The sequence below is a fragment of the Hippoglossus stenolepis genome, chromosome 23, assembly GCF_022539355.2.
Source record: "Hippoglossus stenolepis isolate QCI-W04-F060 chromosome 23, HSTE1.2, whole genome shotgun sequence".
In the NCBI taxonomy this organism is placed as follows: Eukaryota; Metazoa; Chordata; class Actinopteri; order Pleuronectiformes; family Pleuronectidae; genus Hippoglossus; species Hippoglossus stenolepis.
In genome coordinates, this window is record NC_061505.1 from 6,059,673 (window position 1) to 6,077,429 (window position 17,757).

A 17,757-nucleotide genomic window follows, 5' to 3' on the forward strand; every position below is an offset into this window, starting at 1 on the left:
GGGGGTTTCTATCTTTGTACTCCACGCTGATGCAGTATGTATGTTGTTATGCAATATGCATCCAGAAGTCACCTCACTCATGAGGTCAGAGGAAACTGGATGCAGTGCGCCCCCTGCTGTTGCAAGGCGACGTCACGGCCTTTAAAAAGAAGTCAATTCAATTTTATGCTTGGATTTAAATTTATGAGATTATTTTAATACATTTACATACAAATTAGGCAGAAACACACACACACACACACACACACACACACTTCTATCTTTGTCGGGACACTATGCTTTCCCTGGCCCCGTTCTCCACCCTCAACCATCACTATAGCACTGCAGGCCCCTGCTTACATCGCTGACCTTGAACTAGAAAACTAAAGGTGCTTTCAAAGTTGTGGCCCCAACACAATGGGAAACTAGATTTACATTGTGTGAGCGTGACTGAAAACGACTTTAGTCACACTCATCCATGTGTTTGTCTTTCTGTTGCATGTTTTTCACTGTTTCTATCACAGGTATTTACTTTCTGGAGTTTTATTTTATTCACATGAAGCAGTGTCTGACTTTGCTCTGAGAAAATTGCTTTATTAAATAAACTTTACCTACAAATAAATGCATATAACTACAACCCTAACTGAAACTCAACTCTTAACACTGACCTTCAAAGCAATTCTTCACCTTTAAACAGTCATTTGAAAAAAGTGAGGACCAGCAAAAATATCCTTGCTCCGTAAAAGTCTCTGTTCCTCAAGTAGAAGTGCACAGACACACACAGGTTTGTGGACAGCCTAAACAAAACCTCCTTGGTCCCCATGAGGTCCACTAGTCCTCACAAGGTCAGTGTTGGAAAAAAGCTTCCACAGACGTACAAACACACATACACACACATGCATGAAGAAACCTCCAGAGCCAGATTCTTAAGAAGCAACAGACGTAATTTTATGAACATGGATACTTGTCATTACAAAGACGTTGTAACATGAATCTCCTTTCTTTTCTTTTTTTCTTGGCAAAATGAGAGAAATAAACTTCCATGTCAACCGAAGAAAAAAAAAAGTTAAAACCCCCAAAACAGCAAACTGAACATTTTGGTCCGGTCAATGAAGCGATGACGTTAAACGTGCACATTAATGTAAGTTATTCTGAAATTGCTTTTACATTCAGTAGCATCTCCTTTTTAGCCCTCGAAGCGCATGCAGCCTGAGAGTGGAAAACATAAATTCTCCTTCGATGGACCAAAGAAAATAAGAAAGATCTATGCAGGTGACCTATGCAGACGTGTTCCACGCATCCTTCCACGGAGAAAGGCTCGTCTTAGCTTGTGGACGCTAGCTCACATGCATCAGGAGGCTGTTAAGGCTGTTAGAACCATCTGTAGAGAACTCATGATGCAGGGTCCCATTCTCAACTGGCTTTTCCTTTTCGGAGAACTCGGAGATTCTTCAAAGCAGAAGACAACAGTGGGCGTGTTCACCGGGGCGGGCTGGAGGAGTTTCTTTGCACTTTTTTTTTTAGCAGGAGATGAAAGCAAAGTAGCAGCAGCAGCAACATGTGTATAATATATATACTGTATATGTATGCATGTGTGTGTGTGTAAGTGTTTGTTTCTGCAAAAATCATAGAGGCGTCGTTTCCCCGTGACTCCCACAGAGCCCTGAGGTGGCGTCGATACTGGCACACAAACACCTTCGGACACTTGTCTTGTACAAACACAGCAAGCCAACACTCTCGTACACACATGGGTTTCTTAATTACATTCACACATTGTTTTTTTTTTTTGTCCTCTACAAACACGTAAACACAGACGGAGAGAGGGCGGCGAGGAAGGGGGGGGGGGCACAGGGCAGGGTCCTGCGGGGACGCCGCGCCCTCCCTCCCCGAGGATGAAAATACTCCAGAGGCATTGAAATGGCAGCGACTCCTCAAGTTCACTTCTCCCTCGGTTCCCAGAGATGGGATGGGTGGGGTGGGGGTGAAGTAAGAGGAGGCAGTGGGGGTGCTGGTGGGGAGGATCAGATGAAAGGGTTCCGCGACGTCCCTCGACTTGGATAAATATTCCCCTGGAAGGCAAGAGAGGCAGGGTGAGAACGAGCGGCGAGGCCTTTACTACGCCTCCTGGTGGTTTGGAGAAGGAGAGAACTTCAACCTTCACTCCTATACTCACAGTAAACGGGTTCACCGACATCGGCCGGGCGACTTTGGGTTGAGAGTCGGACGCAGGGAAGGAGGCAAAACCTGAAACGTGCACAAGTCAAACAACTGGTCAAACTTTGAAGAGATTCCCTAAAAATAAATCAGACTTGAGATAAGCATCATGTTCAAGAGGCTAAACACATGTTTAGTGAGGTCACGATGACCTTGACCAGTCAAATCTAATCCATTCATCTGAAAAATGAGTCCAAGTGAACATTTGTGCCAAATTTGAGGGGATTTTTCTCAGGATTCTCTCCCGAGGCGTTCTTAAAAATGCCAGAAAAAAATGTTTTATGAGGTAAACCTTGACCTTTGACCTCCAATTTCTGCAACTGAACGTTTGTAGCAAAATTTCCCTCTAGGCGTTCTTGAGATTGAACAAAACTATGTAATGTTCATGCCAGATGTAATGAGATTCCCCCGTGGGTGCTCCTCATAGTTCAGAGTGACCTTCCACCATCAAGTTCTAATCAGTTAATCTTCGAGTTCAGATTAACATTTACACGGACGAACATGCAACCTATCGCCGGCGTGGACGCATTAAAAAAGTTCAGCCCTGACACCAGAAACCAGCTGACAGCAGCAGCAGCAGCAGCTCCTCACTGTCTGTGTGAATCTGTATTCCTGCGCGGTCGCCGCCGCTCGCTGTTGAAAATAATGAAACATTTGCAGTGTGTCGGTTTCTCGCAGCCTCACAGTGTTTGATCTGCAGCGTGTGCACACAGAGTGGATGTCCCACAGGCTGCCCCAGAGTGGGATGCAGCTTTTTCACTGTTTCCTCAGGTGTTATAACTGAATGTATGGATGAGCGGGCGGAGGGCCGTCATTTACCAGAACACACTGTCGTCTTTCAGTTTTCAGAGCAGGAGACACTGTTACAGCCGCTCTGGCTCTGAACAAGCTGTTCCCTTAGTACTGTACGAGGAAAGAGGGTTTACTGATTTATGTTACAAACCTAAACCTAAATAGTATTATCAAAATAATTACAGATTGGGACCATATGTGCTGTTAAACCTGCTTTCAGACCTGCACTGAAGTCAGTTGCTTCAGATGTTTCTCAGGACTTCTCCTGTCATCTCTCTGGTAAAATATCAGAGTGAGCTCATGTGAGATTACAGCAGGAAAACGTCTGGAAAGAAATCACAGCAAGCGAGTGGGCGTGTTGATGATGTGTCAAACAAGCGACAGGAATGAAGCAATAAGATTACAAAAATCTGAGGATGAAAAACAAGAGGCGGACACGAAGAAGACGCCGACGAAGACGTCAACTTGGAAAGACGACGAGATTCGAGAGCTTTTGGCGCTTATGTCAATGTGCTCGCTTGATTTACACAATCCTGCCTCCTCTACCCAGGCGCCAACCCTCACGTGAATGTTCTCAAAGTGTGAAAGTCAAACTCTGGAAAATGTGCGGACCCAATTTTCCTCATTTTCCAGAGTTCATATCTAAAAACTGCCTGTTGTCAGGTCCACCATTATCCTCAGTTAGAGTCAGATGTATTTTAACAGTCTCCTTGAAGATTAAGTTAGTCTTCTTGTTATGTGAAACAAGTGTATTTCAGATCATATGTTGATTTGCGGGCTGTATTTAAAAAAAAAACACAATCTCTGGTGCCTCCTTGTGGTCGGATGATTACAGTCGAGTTCTAAAAGCGGGGACTTTGTTTGCGGCAGAGTTTGGAAAAGACGACAAAGTTCTCAGTTCCATTTAAGAAGTGTTCTGCACCGCAACAATATTCCTTTAGAGTCTTATTAAGTCCATGTGGGCCGAGGGAACTGAATGTGCACGACACAATTAACTGCTGCTCTGTTCGTCTCTGCTCCACCTTGTTACAGGAGAGATTTACAACAACGCATGTGCTCCTTAATTATTAAAAATTACCTCATGACCTAAAACAAAAGCTGCACTGTTGAAATTAAATCATAATAAACGTTACCATTGGCTTCCTGGCTGCTGGCTGACTCGTGAGGAAATGCATTCTGGGTGGTGGGCGTTGGGAAGGAGGCGGACGCAGGGAACACGGAGGTGGGCGAGCTGACAAACGGGCTGGAGTCACCTGGAGAGAAGAAACGGCAACACGTCGGACAGAGTCATGAATATTAATATGAATGAATTTAAAATAACACGACTGTTAGTGAGCATCAGAGGGACAAATGGTTTTGCAAATAAACTGAAAACTAATCTGTGGGAAAGGACTTTCTTCTATATACAGAAACTGGATTATGTCCATTTTGCAAATCAATCCCAGAAACTCTACAATATGACAGGAAATCATACGTTTTGATTATCAAGTTACCATATTCGTCATCATTTAAATATATGAAACAATCATTTAAAAAAAATCTACGTCTTAAAAGTCTAAAACATGTGTACTGATGTTTTCCGATCTCGACCGCCCTCAGCAGCAGGAGGCAGCCGAGTGAAACGTCTGTGGGAACACGGGTCCTCACCTCCTGAGGCGTTGCTGAAGGGGTTACTGGGGGAGAGGGCAACAGGCTGCTGGGAAGCAGAGCCGGAGCCGGCGCTGAATGGGTTGGGGAAATCTGAGAAACACACACACACACACACAGGGGGAGAGTCAGGGGAGATAATTCTCAGTGTGTGGGGTTAACAGGGAACATTCCTGCCTATTCAAACCAGCACTGCCTCGAGTCACACAGATGAATCCCAATCGGGGCTCAAACACTGAGGATCTGATTGTAAATACAGTGCAGATCCACGTGCTCTGTACCTACTTGCAAAGGTCTGGGAGCTGGACCCTGCATCGACACCGGGGGAACTGAGGGGGAGAAGCAGAGAAACGGAGGATCAATCAGACTGTGACCTTTGTTGGGCTCCGCACGCAGGCGCTTTAACCACCTGTCACGTCATCACAAACACAAGCGGATTTGACGAGATTAGGGATTTTTTTTCTCTCCTCCTACCTGGCAGGAGTGGAGCTGGAAGAGAGCCTGCTGCCGAAGATGGTGCTGTACTGCGGGGGGCCAGCAGGCGGCGCTGCAAACAAGCATTTCACACACAGACAAGACTCAAATGGAGAATTAATTTAAGAAATCAAGTGCAACTATTATCTCCGAGCGGCGAGCGGCCATGTCACGAAGAGTTCAGACAGTCGATGTTAAGCGTGTAAGTCATCTGAGAACAAGCGAGCATAACAAACAGCCTGAATAAAACACGCTCCCCATGTTAAGCTTGATATGAATCAAAGGGAGCTGGAGCAGAAAATCAATAACCTGCTTTCCTGTGCCAGGCAGGGGGGGGGACAACAAAGCCCCTTGTAGGACATTCTCAGGACTTCACACATGATGAATCCCATGCATCTTGGTTATCAGAACTCAGGTGGCAAAAGCTTTTACTCAAGTAGTAGTAGTACAGATACTTGTGTTGAAAAAAATGACTGTAAAGTAAAAGTATAAATACTGGCTCAACCTCTTCACTCAAGTAAAAGTCTAAAAGTGGAATGTCCTCAAAGTATCAAAGTCAAAACGTGGCCCTGTGAAGGTCATTTCTACCGGCCGTGTCTGTGCAAACCATCGTGTCCCATTAGGTACCCCGTTAGGGTAAGTTTAAAGACTATTAAACTTAAACCATTTTTACTTTGAATAAAATTAAATATAAATACTAAAAACTGTGGTTATTTAACTTAAACCACTCATACTTCAAATTAAAAAAAAAACAATATTCTAAAAACAGGGGCTATTTTAACTTAAACCACTCGATTGTTTTTAATTTTATTTCTACATCCTAAAAAAACGGATAACTCCCTTGAAATTCATTAAAACGAAATTAAGAAGCCAGTTTTGAAAACGTAAGAAATAGAAAGTGCCGATATTTGTGTTAAAATCTAAAGTGACAAAAATATTTGTGCCACTTCTGCAAATTTGTTATGAGACAAAATCAGATAATAACAAAAAACAGGAATCGACGAGGTGCCATGAATGAGTGTGCAGCAAACACAATGAGCAGACTTCAGCCGCGGCATTTGGAGTAAGGACGTTATGCAACCGGGCTGAGCCGTCCGTGACAATCTATATCACACGCACACTCAAACTCCCCCACTGCCTCTGTGTCTATGTATAACAAGCGGTGGAAGAAGTGCTCGGGTCAGTTAGTTTATATAAAAATAGCAATACAACAATAAAAAACTACGCTACTATAAAGAAAGGTTCCACAGTCACAACTCTACTAACTGGAAGTAAAAGCAGCTGCAGAAAAATGGCCTTTGAAACTGATGTATTAGTATTTAATGCCTTATGGATTTGTTAATGCTGATCAATACATGCATGTGTAGCAGTTTTATGAAAGTTTTGAATATTTGGTGGTTTAGTCCAGAGGTTGATCTATAGTGATGGTGAGATGATTAACGGGGCAGAAAAAACTCATTTATATTAATGTTTTTGTCTTTTCTATTTAATTTGCTTGTGAAATCCTGGATAATATAATTAAAGATGTGAGATGTTAAATATCAGCAACATGCAAGGTATCAACAACAATTAGTTTAATCTGAAACAATGTATCATCTTCTGTGAGCTTATTATATGTATTAATGTAAAATTTAACTCTCAGATAAATGTATTCGAGGAAAATGTGCAGTATTTTCCTTTGAAATGTAGGAGAGTACAATAATAAAGTGGCTTAAAATGGAAATACTGCTAATAAATACTGCTTACCGGGACCTCAGTACTTAATTTCATTCCCTCTCATGTACCTCATGTTTTGGAATGACATCAAAATCTACTTAGGGTAGGTCTTAAAATCCCAAATCTTCTAAATTCCAAGTACAAAGAACAGAAACTGAGTAAATGTACCTTCCGTCATTTACAAAATGTTTTCTTACTTAACGATCTCATTCAGAAACTTCAGGTACAAATCCAAACATTTTCCAACCTGTGGTCGTAGGCGGGTCGGAGAAGACGATGTCCAGCTGGGACACGGCAGCGTATCTGTCCTGGCCGGAGCGGCCGACTGGCGGAGTCGTCTGGCTGCCACCGGCAGGATGCTGCTGAGGTTGGGACAGCGACTGGGGCAGACCCTGTGGCTGAGCGTGACTCAGACCTCCAAAGTCCACGCTGAGAGACTTGGGGAAGGCCCTGAACGGCCCCGTGGCCCCCGAGGCCGACACTGTGCGACCTGAGGGAGAGAAAACACAGACTCAGTGAGAAGCAGATTGAAGCAGAGAGGCTCTGCTGATGCGTTCAAGAGCAACACACAATATGTCGCTTATAGACCTTACAAGTTGTACTGAATTTTATTTAGATCATTCATAAAATTGTGAAGGATTTTACATATTTATATATTAAGTTAATTCAAACTGCATTTCTATTGAAAGCAAGCAAACAGGCAAATAAAAAATGATATAGTAAACTTATATTATTATTCCTTTTTAGATAAACACAAGCTTCTAATTTCTTCTGTTTTGGAAGAGTTGAGAAAACGATCTCAGCTGAAGTTCATGTGATGTGATAGAAAGCTCCAGAACAGATACTAAATGGTCGTGGAGGTGAGAATAATTCTTCAGCTGCTGTTTTCAGTCGTTTCACATGATCATCACCAGTAGATCTCCTCGGGGACTGAGAAGTGATCTCATTTATACAGCAATTAGTTTTCAATCTGCTCAGGAAGATCATGGAATATGGTCAAAAGCCCAGAATAGCAACTTAATGGCCCAGACAAACCGTAATTTCAGCTGTTTTGTCCAAGATTGAAAAATAATTTTGAGCCTCACAAGGACAAAATAAATCTCCCTACAACGTCCACTTAGTAACTGTTAAAATCACATGGTCTTTACTTTTAGTAACATTTAAATCTAAATTGGAACTGGGGAAACCCCATGTGCTGAGGAAGTTCATAACTGTACTTCCACTTAAATGTAAATAAAGGTAACGTTTTTTTAAAAGATAGAAACAAATAAGGAATAATATTTTAGAAATTGAATTTTTTAAACAAGCCAAGTCCAGAACGACTCATGAATATGATACAAAAAGAAGCATAAGCCTTAAGTTTATCCACATAAAACATACGCAATATAAAGCAATTTATCTCATGCTACGTTAACATTTTCATGCTACGAGACCAGTGTTGCCAGATGTACGATAATAAGCGTATTTGTACCATAATTTTGCGCTCACTACGATGTACGATCAATAATGCATGATGTAGAAATGATGTAATCTGGACAGTAAAATATGGATCACGTCTGTGTTTCCACGTCTTTCCAGCAAATCATCCATGTTGTTGTGATGAACGTGAATATGGATCCCTACGTTTGTATGTACGCCGCCGTCTCATGTGTCGGAATCTCGACTCATATTCGAAACATCTGCATTGAGTGTCCCATCACTACTCTGGACACGTACGATAATTTTAAGCTTCTGGTACGATACTTCTGGCAACGCTGTACGAGGCTCAACTCTGCCACGATTAGCTCGACATATCAAGTAGCATGTGCTGTTGTCATGGTTGCATGAACTAAAATATCAAAAGCCCAAGCAGGAAGCCAGCAGCTCTCTGGGTATTCTTCAAAAAACACCCAAAGAAATACAATTGTTGGACGGTAACAAAGGCAGGAAATCACAGTAAACATGGTTCCAGCTAGCAAGCCCTCATCAAGCATTAGCCACAAAGCATGCCAGTGCAACGTTTGCATGGGGTTGTATAAGTAAAGTACAGCTTGTTGTCCTCCGTCGAGACACAGACCAGACTTGAGCTGACACAGATTATCTGAAGATATAAAGCATTTGCAAAAGTCGGGGGCCGCATGTTTTTGGAATGTGATCATACGTCTACAGGAGGGTTTACAGATACAGACGATCTGTACACGAAGATACCTAAACAAACTACGATACTTGTTTGTGACATTGTTAATGTATGTTGCAGGATTACAGCTGCGCCCTACATAGTTCCCGAGTGCCTCAACGCCAACATGGGGAGATATATTAGCGTGGGGGGTGGGGGGCCGCAGCAGCAGCAGCAGCAGCAGCAGCTACGGCCTAAAAATAGTGTTACTTTAAACTTGTTCTTCTTCCTCTGTGGGGACAGTGTGTGTGTGAGTCTCCTTGACCCTCTCAGCCTTCAGGTCTGGGCTTGGAAGAGGGGAAAGCCGACTGATGAGGACAAATATCCAACCCTATGGCAGCATGTGACACCAGCCAGCCGTGAGTCGGACGGATAAATGAATATAGAGTTCAGAGTCTTCTCTAAAAACTGCTTTAAAATAAGACGTTTTCAGACAAGAACTGTGGGAAATGTCCGAAAAATAGGGCCTGAATATTTCGTTTGATTGAGATTGTCCGGACATGACGTAGAAATTCCACTGCGGATATCGCAGAGGTTTCTTTACAGCAGCGTTGCCTCTTATCACCAAAAGCTCTCGAACCTCGTGTACGACACCTCTACGTGTACGACACCTCTACGTGTACGACACCTCTTTATCAATCGGAGATATTTGTATTCTTTTCGTCACATGTTAGAAATGTCATCGATAACGGCCACTATTTAAAAGGAGGGCTGGCAGGAAGAGTTCTGTAAAATATCCTTAGATAAACAACTGGCTTGGACATTTGCATCCTCACATTTTTAAAATGTCCGGACTTGCAGTGCATGTCTGAAAGCAGCTTTATAATCTAATTCACACGCTCGTGCACGGCCCGGTCAGCACCAGCCCCGGCTCGCACATTGGCCATGTATTATGAATGATGCAGCAATGAAAAAGCTTATTGATCGCAGCCATTCAGCAAACACGCAAATGCATCGGCTGGAGCCGTGTGTCTTACCTAAAGTGAAGTGGTTTTTGAAAGAGCTACTGGCTACGAGGAGAGGAAGGAAAGAAAGAAAGAGGGTTAAACAGAGGGAGGAGAGGAGAGAATAAAAGAGGAGTAAGTTTCACTGGTGTCATGTTAAAAAACTGTTGTTCCTGCTCGTGGACACCTCGGCAGTCTGTTGAATTTAGTTTTACACGAAAAGCAACCCAGTGTTCTGCGATGACGGCTTTTTGAACCCAAGCGATATGATGGAAAAACATAATCAAGATGCAGCCGAAGTGCTTCTCCCTCTATGTCCTTCCAAAAGTGACACTTTGAGCCGACAGCCATGAGAGCACAGCCTCATCGGTGAGAATCAGTGAAGATATTCTGCTGCACAACACACTGACACTGTCCACTGCTACATGTTCTCGCTACAGGCACATCGCACAGAATAGAAAGGGACATAGAGTCGTAGTCTCACTTTCAATATGCACCACAAACAGTAGATAAACAGTTCAGGCCTTTTCTAAATCATTTCATAAAGAATTTCTCAATACGGGTTATTTGGAAGCATTTTTTCAAAATCAGACTTTTCCGGTTAGATTGAGACAAGGAAAGGAAACAAGGCGTCTAGTGGGGGACACACCTGATGGTCGTGGGAGGGCGGGGAAGGAGGGGGCGTGACTCTGAGCCCCCAGCCCTGAGGACAGGGAGCCTGGCCGCTGTCTCTCTATCCCACACAGGGTGGGGTCTGAATCAGAGAGGGACATCAGACACAAGAGAAAAAAAAATGGTGAAGGTATCGATCAGATTTAGTTCAAATCTATCTATTCCTCCTGTAAAGATCAACCCCCCCGACCTTTCAGAGTGGGGTCTCTGAAGCTTTGTGAGCGCGACGGCCGAGCGGTGAACACGTCCATCCGCATGTCGGCGGGCGAGATCGCGGGCACTCGATCCCACGGCGGCAGCTGGGCCTGGGACTGGATGGGACGAGGGATGAGGAGGAGGGAAGGAAGAGAGAGGAGCAGATGGGAGGTAGAGAGAGAAAAGACAAAGGAAGAAGAAGTGAGTCTCTTTCATGCGTTCTCAATAATTCATGAGCAGCAGCTTTGATGTGGAGGATACCTGGGCGCTCGTCGCGTCCCCACCCATCAGTCTCTGTCTCTCTGCTGCGGCGTGGAATCCGACTCAGGTCATTTGTTCACCTCCTATTCTCCCTTGTGGCTCTTTGAACTACTTGTCACTTCCTCATTTCACCCACTTTCACTCCCCTAACTTTATCTTCATCACTCCCTCAATCCATTTCATGCACAAGCAGAACACGTGTAAGCCTCTTACCAGGGGCCGTGCCGATCTGGCGTTGGGGGGCAGGTTGTGAGCGGGCGCCTGGCTCGCTAGGGGACCATGGGAGGGTGGCATGGCCTGGACCCCCGGGCTCCACGGACCCTCCACATCCCTCCGGTTCTTACTCTTGGAAAAATGCCTGCGAATAATGGGAGCATGAAGTGAGTCTGTGTGACTAAGCAGCCTCTGGAAAAAAGAAAAAAAAATACACAATAAACGCTTTATTCATCAAACATCTCGACTAAGGATATTTCTTGAGCTTGAAGCTTAACCCAGAACTATTTTTTTCAACCACGCACAGAAAGCAGCTATTATCCCTGAGCTACTGTTTCTGAGTCGGAGCCTCATTTTCAAACTGTGGGCGTCTAAATTTGGGACAAACATCATTAGTTCTTGTTTGGATCTAATTTAGCTTTTATACATTTTCACTTCGAGAGCTGAAAATATGTAATAATGTAGCCGTCCAGCTAAATGTACTGAACGCTAACCCTATGTCCGGAGTGTAGATCCTGTTAGATTATCTGAATTGATCGTTCTGGGGTCAATATTGGATTTTTACTTGGGTGTGTGTTAACAGTTTGTTTACATGCCTGGAATTCTTCTCACCAATCTGGAGATAGTTTTGAGGTCAGAAATTCCAGAGGCTGACGTGAGTGAAAAATGTCAAACGTCCACCTCGTGGCGGCACTGAAGCAAAAGTCAGGGGGGAAATCCCAAAAATGTATTTCTCAAATTGAATATTTGCTGTTTTTCTTCATTTTCATTTTAGAAAACTGAACATTTTCTTACTTTCGTACAGTTGTGACACTTTTACTCACCAAACAATGAATCTGGAAAAAGAATTAGCAGGATGAATCAGTATTTTAAAATGAGAATTAGCAATGGGACTAATCCTCACCATTTCTTCTTCTCATATTTGTCCTGCAGGAACTCTTTAAACTTCTGAGAGTCCTTCATGTCGGAGCAGCTGTCCGTCTTTGGGTCAAACACACACAGCCAGGTCCTCCTCCCGATCTGAGCACACACACAAACACAAACACACAAACACACACAAACACACACACATTTGAAAGGAGAAGTGAGAAATCATGCGGCTCGCTGAAAGTCACACAGCATCAGAAGGGGGGGGGTCTGTGTCTAATTGCTGGAGCATGAAATCAAACGACAATCACTGCTTTTGTTCGGCGTTTAGTCTCATCCAGTCGCTCGCAAAAACACACAAACAGGCTTTTTTAATCACTGATTCATCTCCAGCACAAGAGTCAGAGTGCTGCAAATATTACTGCCTGTGAATCATGACTGGCCCCAATTGCTCCTCAGAGGATGACGAGGAGGAGAAAGAGCCGGACGACACACTCTGCCTCCACCCTCACATTATACTTGATCCACACACACACTCACACACACTCACACTCACACATCCTGGGCTACAGCGAGCTGATAAAAATGGACAGCACTCATCTTGAAAACACTCCAACACTTCATGTGTGTGATGTAAGCTCAGGAGCGAGCGCTGGCCTCACCAGTGGTTCCCATGTGTGAGTGGGAGCTGTCTGGTGCCTCGTTTTTTACAAAAAAGACGATACGTCGTCAAACTGATCAAAAAGACAATAAATATTTATATTTGCATATTATAAACGTGACACGTGGTCACATGACGGATCAAGGTGGTTGTCTGGCTAGTTGTCACAGATTGGTTGTCATAGCAACACAAGCAGGAGCTCAACTGATGCTGGATTGTTGAGCCCGATGTTGACATTTCAAAAATTGGATTGTGATTTATCAGATATATCTGCCGGAGAGCGGACACAAATAAATATATTATTACTGTTGTTGTTTTTTACAGATATAATGACAAATATTAATTTACCAACAATTATGTGATTAAAAAAAACACAATTCTTTGCCATTTTCTTACATTTGACAGAAGGATCAATCGAGAAAATAATAAGCTGATTAAATGTTACGAAAACTAACCCTAAGTTGTTATTTATATAAACATACAACGAATGTTTGTGAATAACCCTTAAGTTACATTTTTGCTAGAGATCTTTGGCCATAAAATGTACTGAGTGAGATATTTCTCTGTGAAGCGGTGCCCTGGTTTAAAAGCAGTTTGGGAACCTCTGTCTTCCCAACATAGAAACACTCACTCACACACACACACACATGCACACACACACACACACACGGACACAGAAAGGAAATAGATCGTGGTTTGGGTGGGACAAACAGAGCTGGTCCCTTTTGTTTCTTGGCACCGTGCGAACCCAGCAGCAGCATTCTTCCCAAAAACAGCTCGCCCACAAAGACTGGTTGAACTGGTCCCTACGAGGGACGTTTCATGTTCCACATCCTAAGTTTGAAAAAGCTGAAACACAAAACTTATGCTGCCTGCCGCCGTGTTTTTGCCTTCGTGACCTTGGACGACCTTACAAAGTTCAAAACAACACGAGAAAGTCCCCCCTGTCACCTGAAGGATGTCGCTCACTCACCTCGTTGCCATGGTTTTGCAGGAATTCCACTTCCTGTTGGGAGAAGGTCGTCATGGAGATGGACTTGACTCTGTGGGGAGGGTTGAGGCCTCTCCTGGGACACGGAGGAGAGATGGAGAGAGGGATTTAGAGTCATGTGATTCAACCATAAAAGAGGAAGAAGAGGAGGAGGAGGAGGTGCGGTGATTCCTGGTCTCTGAGAGGAGACGTGAGGACTGAGCAGGTGGAACTGTTTGACAGGTGACAGGGGAAGAAGGTGCCACTCACTCACACACACACACACACACACACACACACACACACACACACACACACACACTGCAGATACACATGTTTGCAGTCACCACAACCTGCGTGTGTGTGCGTGTGTGCACGTGCATGTGTGTGTTCTCCATGCTGTGGGGGGGGATACAAAGTGGGACACTGCTGTAAGGTGTGCAGGATTGCGCAATAATAACAGTGCTGAGACCTTCTTCCTGATGAGGAGTGCTGGGACTGTAGGCTGAACATGCACACACACACACACACCCACACACTCACTCATGTGCACGCCCACACTGGAGAGGAGCCTAGAGAGAGAGAGAGAGAGAGAGAGAGAGAGAGAGAGAGAGAGAGAGAGAGAGGTAGTGTCAAACCTGCACCATGACGAAATGAATGAGCAAGTAGCTGACAGAGAGAGAGAGAGAGAGACTGCGTAAATGAACGTGCGCACACATCCACCGCTGCTGTCGCGCCGCACCAACACTCCCCTGTTTACGCAGAAAAAAAGGGCGCAGATGAGGGCGCACGGTTAGAAATCAGTGTGTGCACGATGCGATCACAGGCCCCGCGCGACTTTTCTCTTACTATCACGCTGCTGCCGATGCGGTGGATAATGTGCGGGGTGGGGGGCAGTGTGCGGTGGATGCTGTGCGGGGATCTCTACTCACAGCATTCCGGAGCACGACGTGCACACGAAGCTCCCCACCGTGACGTCGGTGTAAGTCACCCCGGGCTGGCTGCACTCGAAGCAGTGTTTGTTTACTCCGGACTGGGCCAGCTCGCGGACCTTGCGGGCGCAGATCTCCTGGTTGTCCCGGTGCTTTCGGTTCGACATGGTGCCTGGATCCTCTCTCTCTCTCTCGCTCCCCGCTCTCCGGTGCCTGGTGGGCGGACACGGGCTCGGTGCAGACGCCGCTGTCCTCCTCCTCCGCCTCCTCCTCCGTTCACCTCACGGCCGCATTATGGAAGCGCTGCTCCTGCGGCTTCACCCACAGAGAGCGCGGCTGAGGAGGCGTCAAGAGACACGGCGGCACGCAGACACCGAGCCGGAAGTGGCCTCTTCAGAGTAAACGCGAGTAACAGGTGGAGTAGTACGGCGGCCGAGAGAGCTCAGCGCGCTGCAGCTTGAGAAAACACAGGGGAAATGGGAAGAAGATTAAGAAAACAACTTCATCACCTGAGCTGTAAAAAGTCACAACACCTGCATATAAGAAAAGGCATCTGGCGTGTGTGGAAAATGCTGTTAAAAAAGAATTGAATCAGTTTGAAAACAAGTTCGACTTTAGACTGGGCGGCTGTGGCTGAGGGGTAGAAAGGTCGTCCTCCAACCTGAAGGTCGGCAGTTTGATCCCCAGTCTTCCCCACCTGCATGCCGAAGTGTCCTTGGGCAAGATGCTGAACCCCGAATTGCCCCTCATAGAACAAGAAAGTGCTGCTAATAGATGCACTGTGTGAATGTGTGTGTGAATGGGTGAATGTAAAACTGTACTGTAAAGAGCTTTGAGTGGTCATCAAGACTAGAAAAGCGCTATATAAATACAAAACCATTTGTTCAAACACATTGTTCTGATCTCATAAATATGTATTACATCTAAATTGAAAATAAAAACTTGTAAAAAGCTTTGTTTGTCATCAACCCATTTGTGTATTTGAAAGAAACAAGCATTGTAGCTATTCTACGGTGGCCCTAGACAGCTCAACACACTGCAAATTAAGAAAACACATGCAAATAGAAGAAAACACATGCAAATTAAGAAAACAACTTCAACAATTTGACAACACATGCGCCTGCAAAAAGTCACAACAGATGCAAATACAGAAACATGCTGCAACTAGCAAAAACTAAAAAAAAAATTCCAGGAGATCCAAAACAATGATGGACCTGGTTGCAGTTCGATGCTTTGTGAAGTTATTGAAGTCTGCTCCTCGTCAGTGGCGATGGAACACTAACTTTTGTGTTAATCTAAATAAAAAGTACATTTGTCTCCTTGTTTTTGTCTAAAAGGGGTTTTGTGGTTGCTCCTGCATTTTATCTTGATGCCTTGTCTTGTACAACAACCCTGTGTTGAAATCTAATTGGCCTGTTTTTGTATTATTTGATTGTTTTGGCCGACAGAGGAGAGATGACAGAAAACAAGAGGGACAAGAATGACATGAAGCAAAGGTCTTTGGCCGGACTTGAACTTGTTTGATCAGAACTTTAACCCCTAAACCCCCGGATTATCACCAGCATCTGTTTCTAATGGTTTTAATATTAACACTAAAGTGACACCAGGAACCTGTTAATTCAGCCTTTTTGTAATAACGGACATTTGACATTCTGTATTTATTTCATTTAAGCTTCACTTAAGAGGAGCTCAGGAGGTAGAGAGGATTGTCCACTAACCAAAGGGTTGATGGTTTGACTCCCAGCTCCCAGAGTCTGGATAGTGAACCCCACCAACAGTGTTTGAATGGTGTGTGTTAAAGACTGCAAACAGAAACATGAATGGGTCAATGTGACTTGTAGGATACAGTAAAACTGGAAAAGTGCCTCACAAATACAGTCACTTTTACAGTAAACGTTATCAAACCAATGATAAACCGAGTCCATATACTGCCCTGTAAAAACGTATCAACTCTAACCCTGTGTTCAAAGGAGCTATTGGTTATAAAAGTCAAACCTTGTCTCTGCATTTTCCAATCAACCCACTCGTCCCATTGCTGTTATTTTTGTAAAAAAAAACCACCGGATGTGACACCTTGACTCCTGTCAGACTTGACGCTTGGACAGACGCGTAGGGGATCTCCTGTCAAGAGACAAACGAGAACCTGTCGAGCAGCACAAGTTTTGCATGCATCTGAACCAACGTGTTATTTCCTCTGTCACAACCCACGTTCTGTCCTGTGCGTCTGCGCCTGCTGCGCTCTGGCCGTGCGCCATTTACGCACACCTCCTCCTCCTTGTTTTGGCGCACCGCTGCGCTCCTGACGCACCGGCGCGCTCCAGGAATTATTATTTTTAGGGACTCAGTAAAGAGGAAGTTTTGTTTGCTAAATTTAAAGCTGTTGAAAAAGTTAATTGAGACCAACTCTAGTGTTTGTTTCTAGAAATCATGATTCTTTTCCTTTTTAAAACCCTGTTATTCTTCAGCATGGAGGTAATATTCCCACTGGAGGTCGGTGGAGGGCAACATTTGAAAGCTATTCGTCCTGGACTATTTATTTTGATGGACCAACCTAGCAACACATGAGGCCTAACTACGCCCTTTCCGTGACAGCGTCTGAGAATTTCCCTGTTTGGCACAAACATCGTGACCAGTGGTGAGGTCAGTGAAGGCAGCAGAACAGTACTGTCATCCTCTGAAAGATAAAAAACAAAGATCATCTGAAACATCACATGAACTGAAGTGAAGGAAGAGAGAATCCAAACAAAGTCAGGCTCTGTGAGACTGCAGTGACTGGGTCTGACCACCAGGGGGAGCCACACACACCGTCGTTTACTAGATAGATAGATAAACAGACAGACAGACGGATAGACAGACAGATAGATAGACAGATAGATAGATAGATAGATAGATAGAGACAGATAGAGACAGATAGATAGATAGATAGATAGATAGATAGATAGATAGATAGATAGATAGATAGATAGATAGATAGATAGAAAGAGAAGAGTCAGACGTGAGCTGCAGTCAGTTGCTCCTCTCTGGCTTTAGAGCGTCTGGTTTCTCAACCACAGTCTTCAGTTTGT

At 44.3% G+C, this 17,757-nt stretch overlaps 1 protein-coding gene across 2 annotated transcripts; it reads right to left on the reverse strand.

The window, feature by feature from the left end:
* Positions 1–902: 902 nt before the first annotated feature.
* agfg2 (ArfGAP with FG repeats 2) lies at positions 903–15,107 on the reverse strand. Of its 2 annotated transcripts, XM_035148414.2 has the most exons (14): positions 14,693–15,106; positions 13,764–13,857; positions 12,167–12,282; positions 11,263–11,407; positions 10,784–10,904; positions 10,571–10,675; positions 9,955–9,987; positions 7,070–7,312; positions 5,107–5,179; positions 4,918–4,961; positions 4,633–4,725; positions 4,119–4,238; positions 2,153–2,223; positions 903–2,048 (listed from the first exon to the last, which is right to left on the reverse strand). In XM_035148414.2, exons 1-14 carry the CDS (start codon positions 14,857–14,859, stop codon positions 2,001–2,003), a joined length of 1,473 nt encoding a protein of 490 aa, XP_035004305.2. In that variant the 5' UTR covers positions 14,860–15,106; the 3' UTR covers positions 903–2,000. The 2 variants fall into 2 exon arrangements, with proteins under 2 accessions (XP_035004305.2, XP_035004306.2); XM_035148415.2 differs by lacking the exon at positions 9,955–9,987 and having other exon boundaries at positions 14,693–15,107.
* Positions 15,108–17,757: the final 2,650 nt, after the last annotated feature.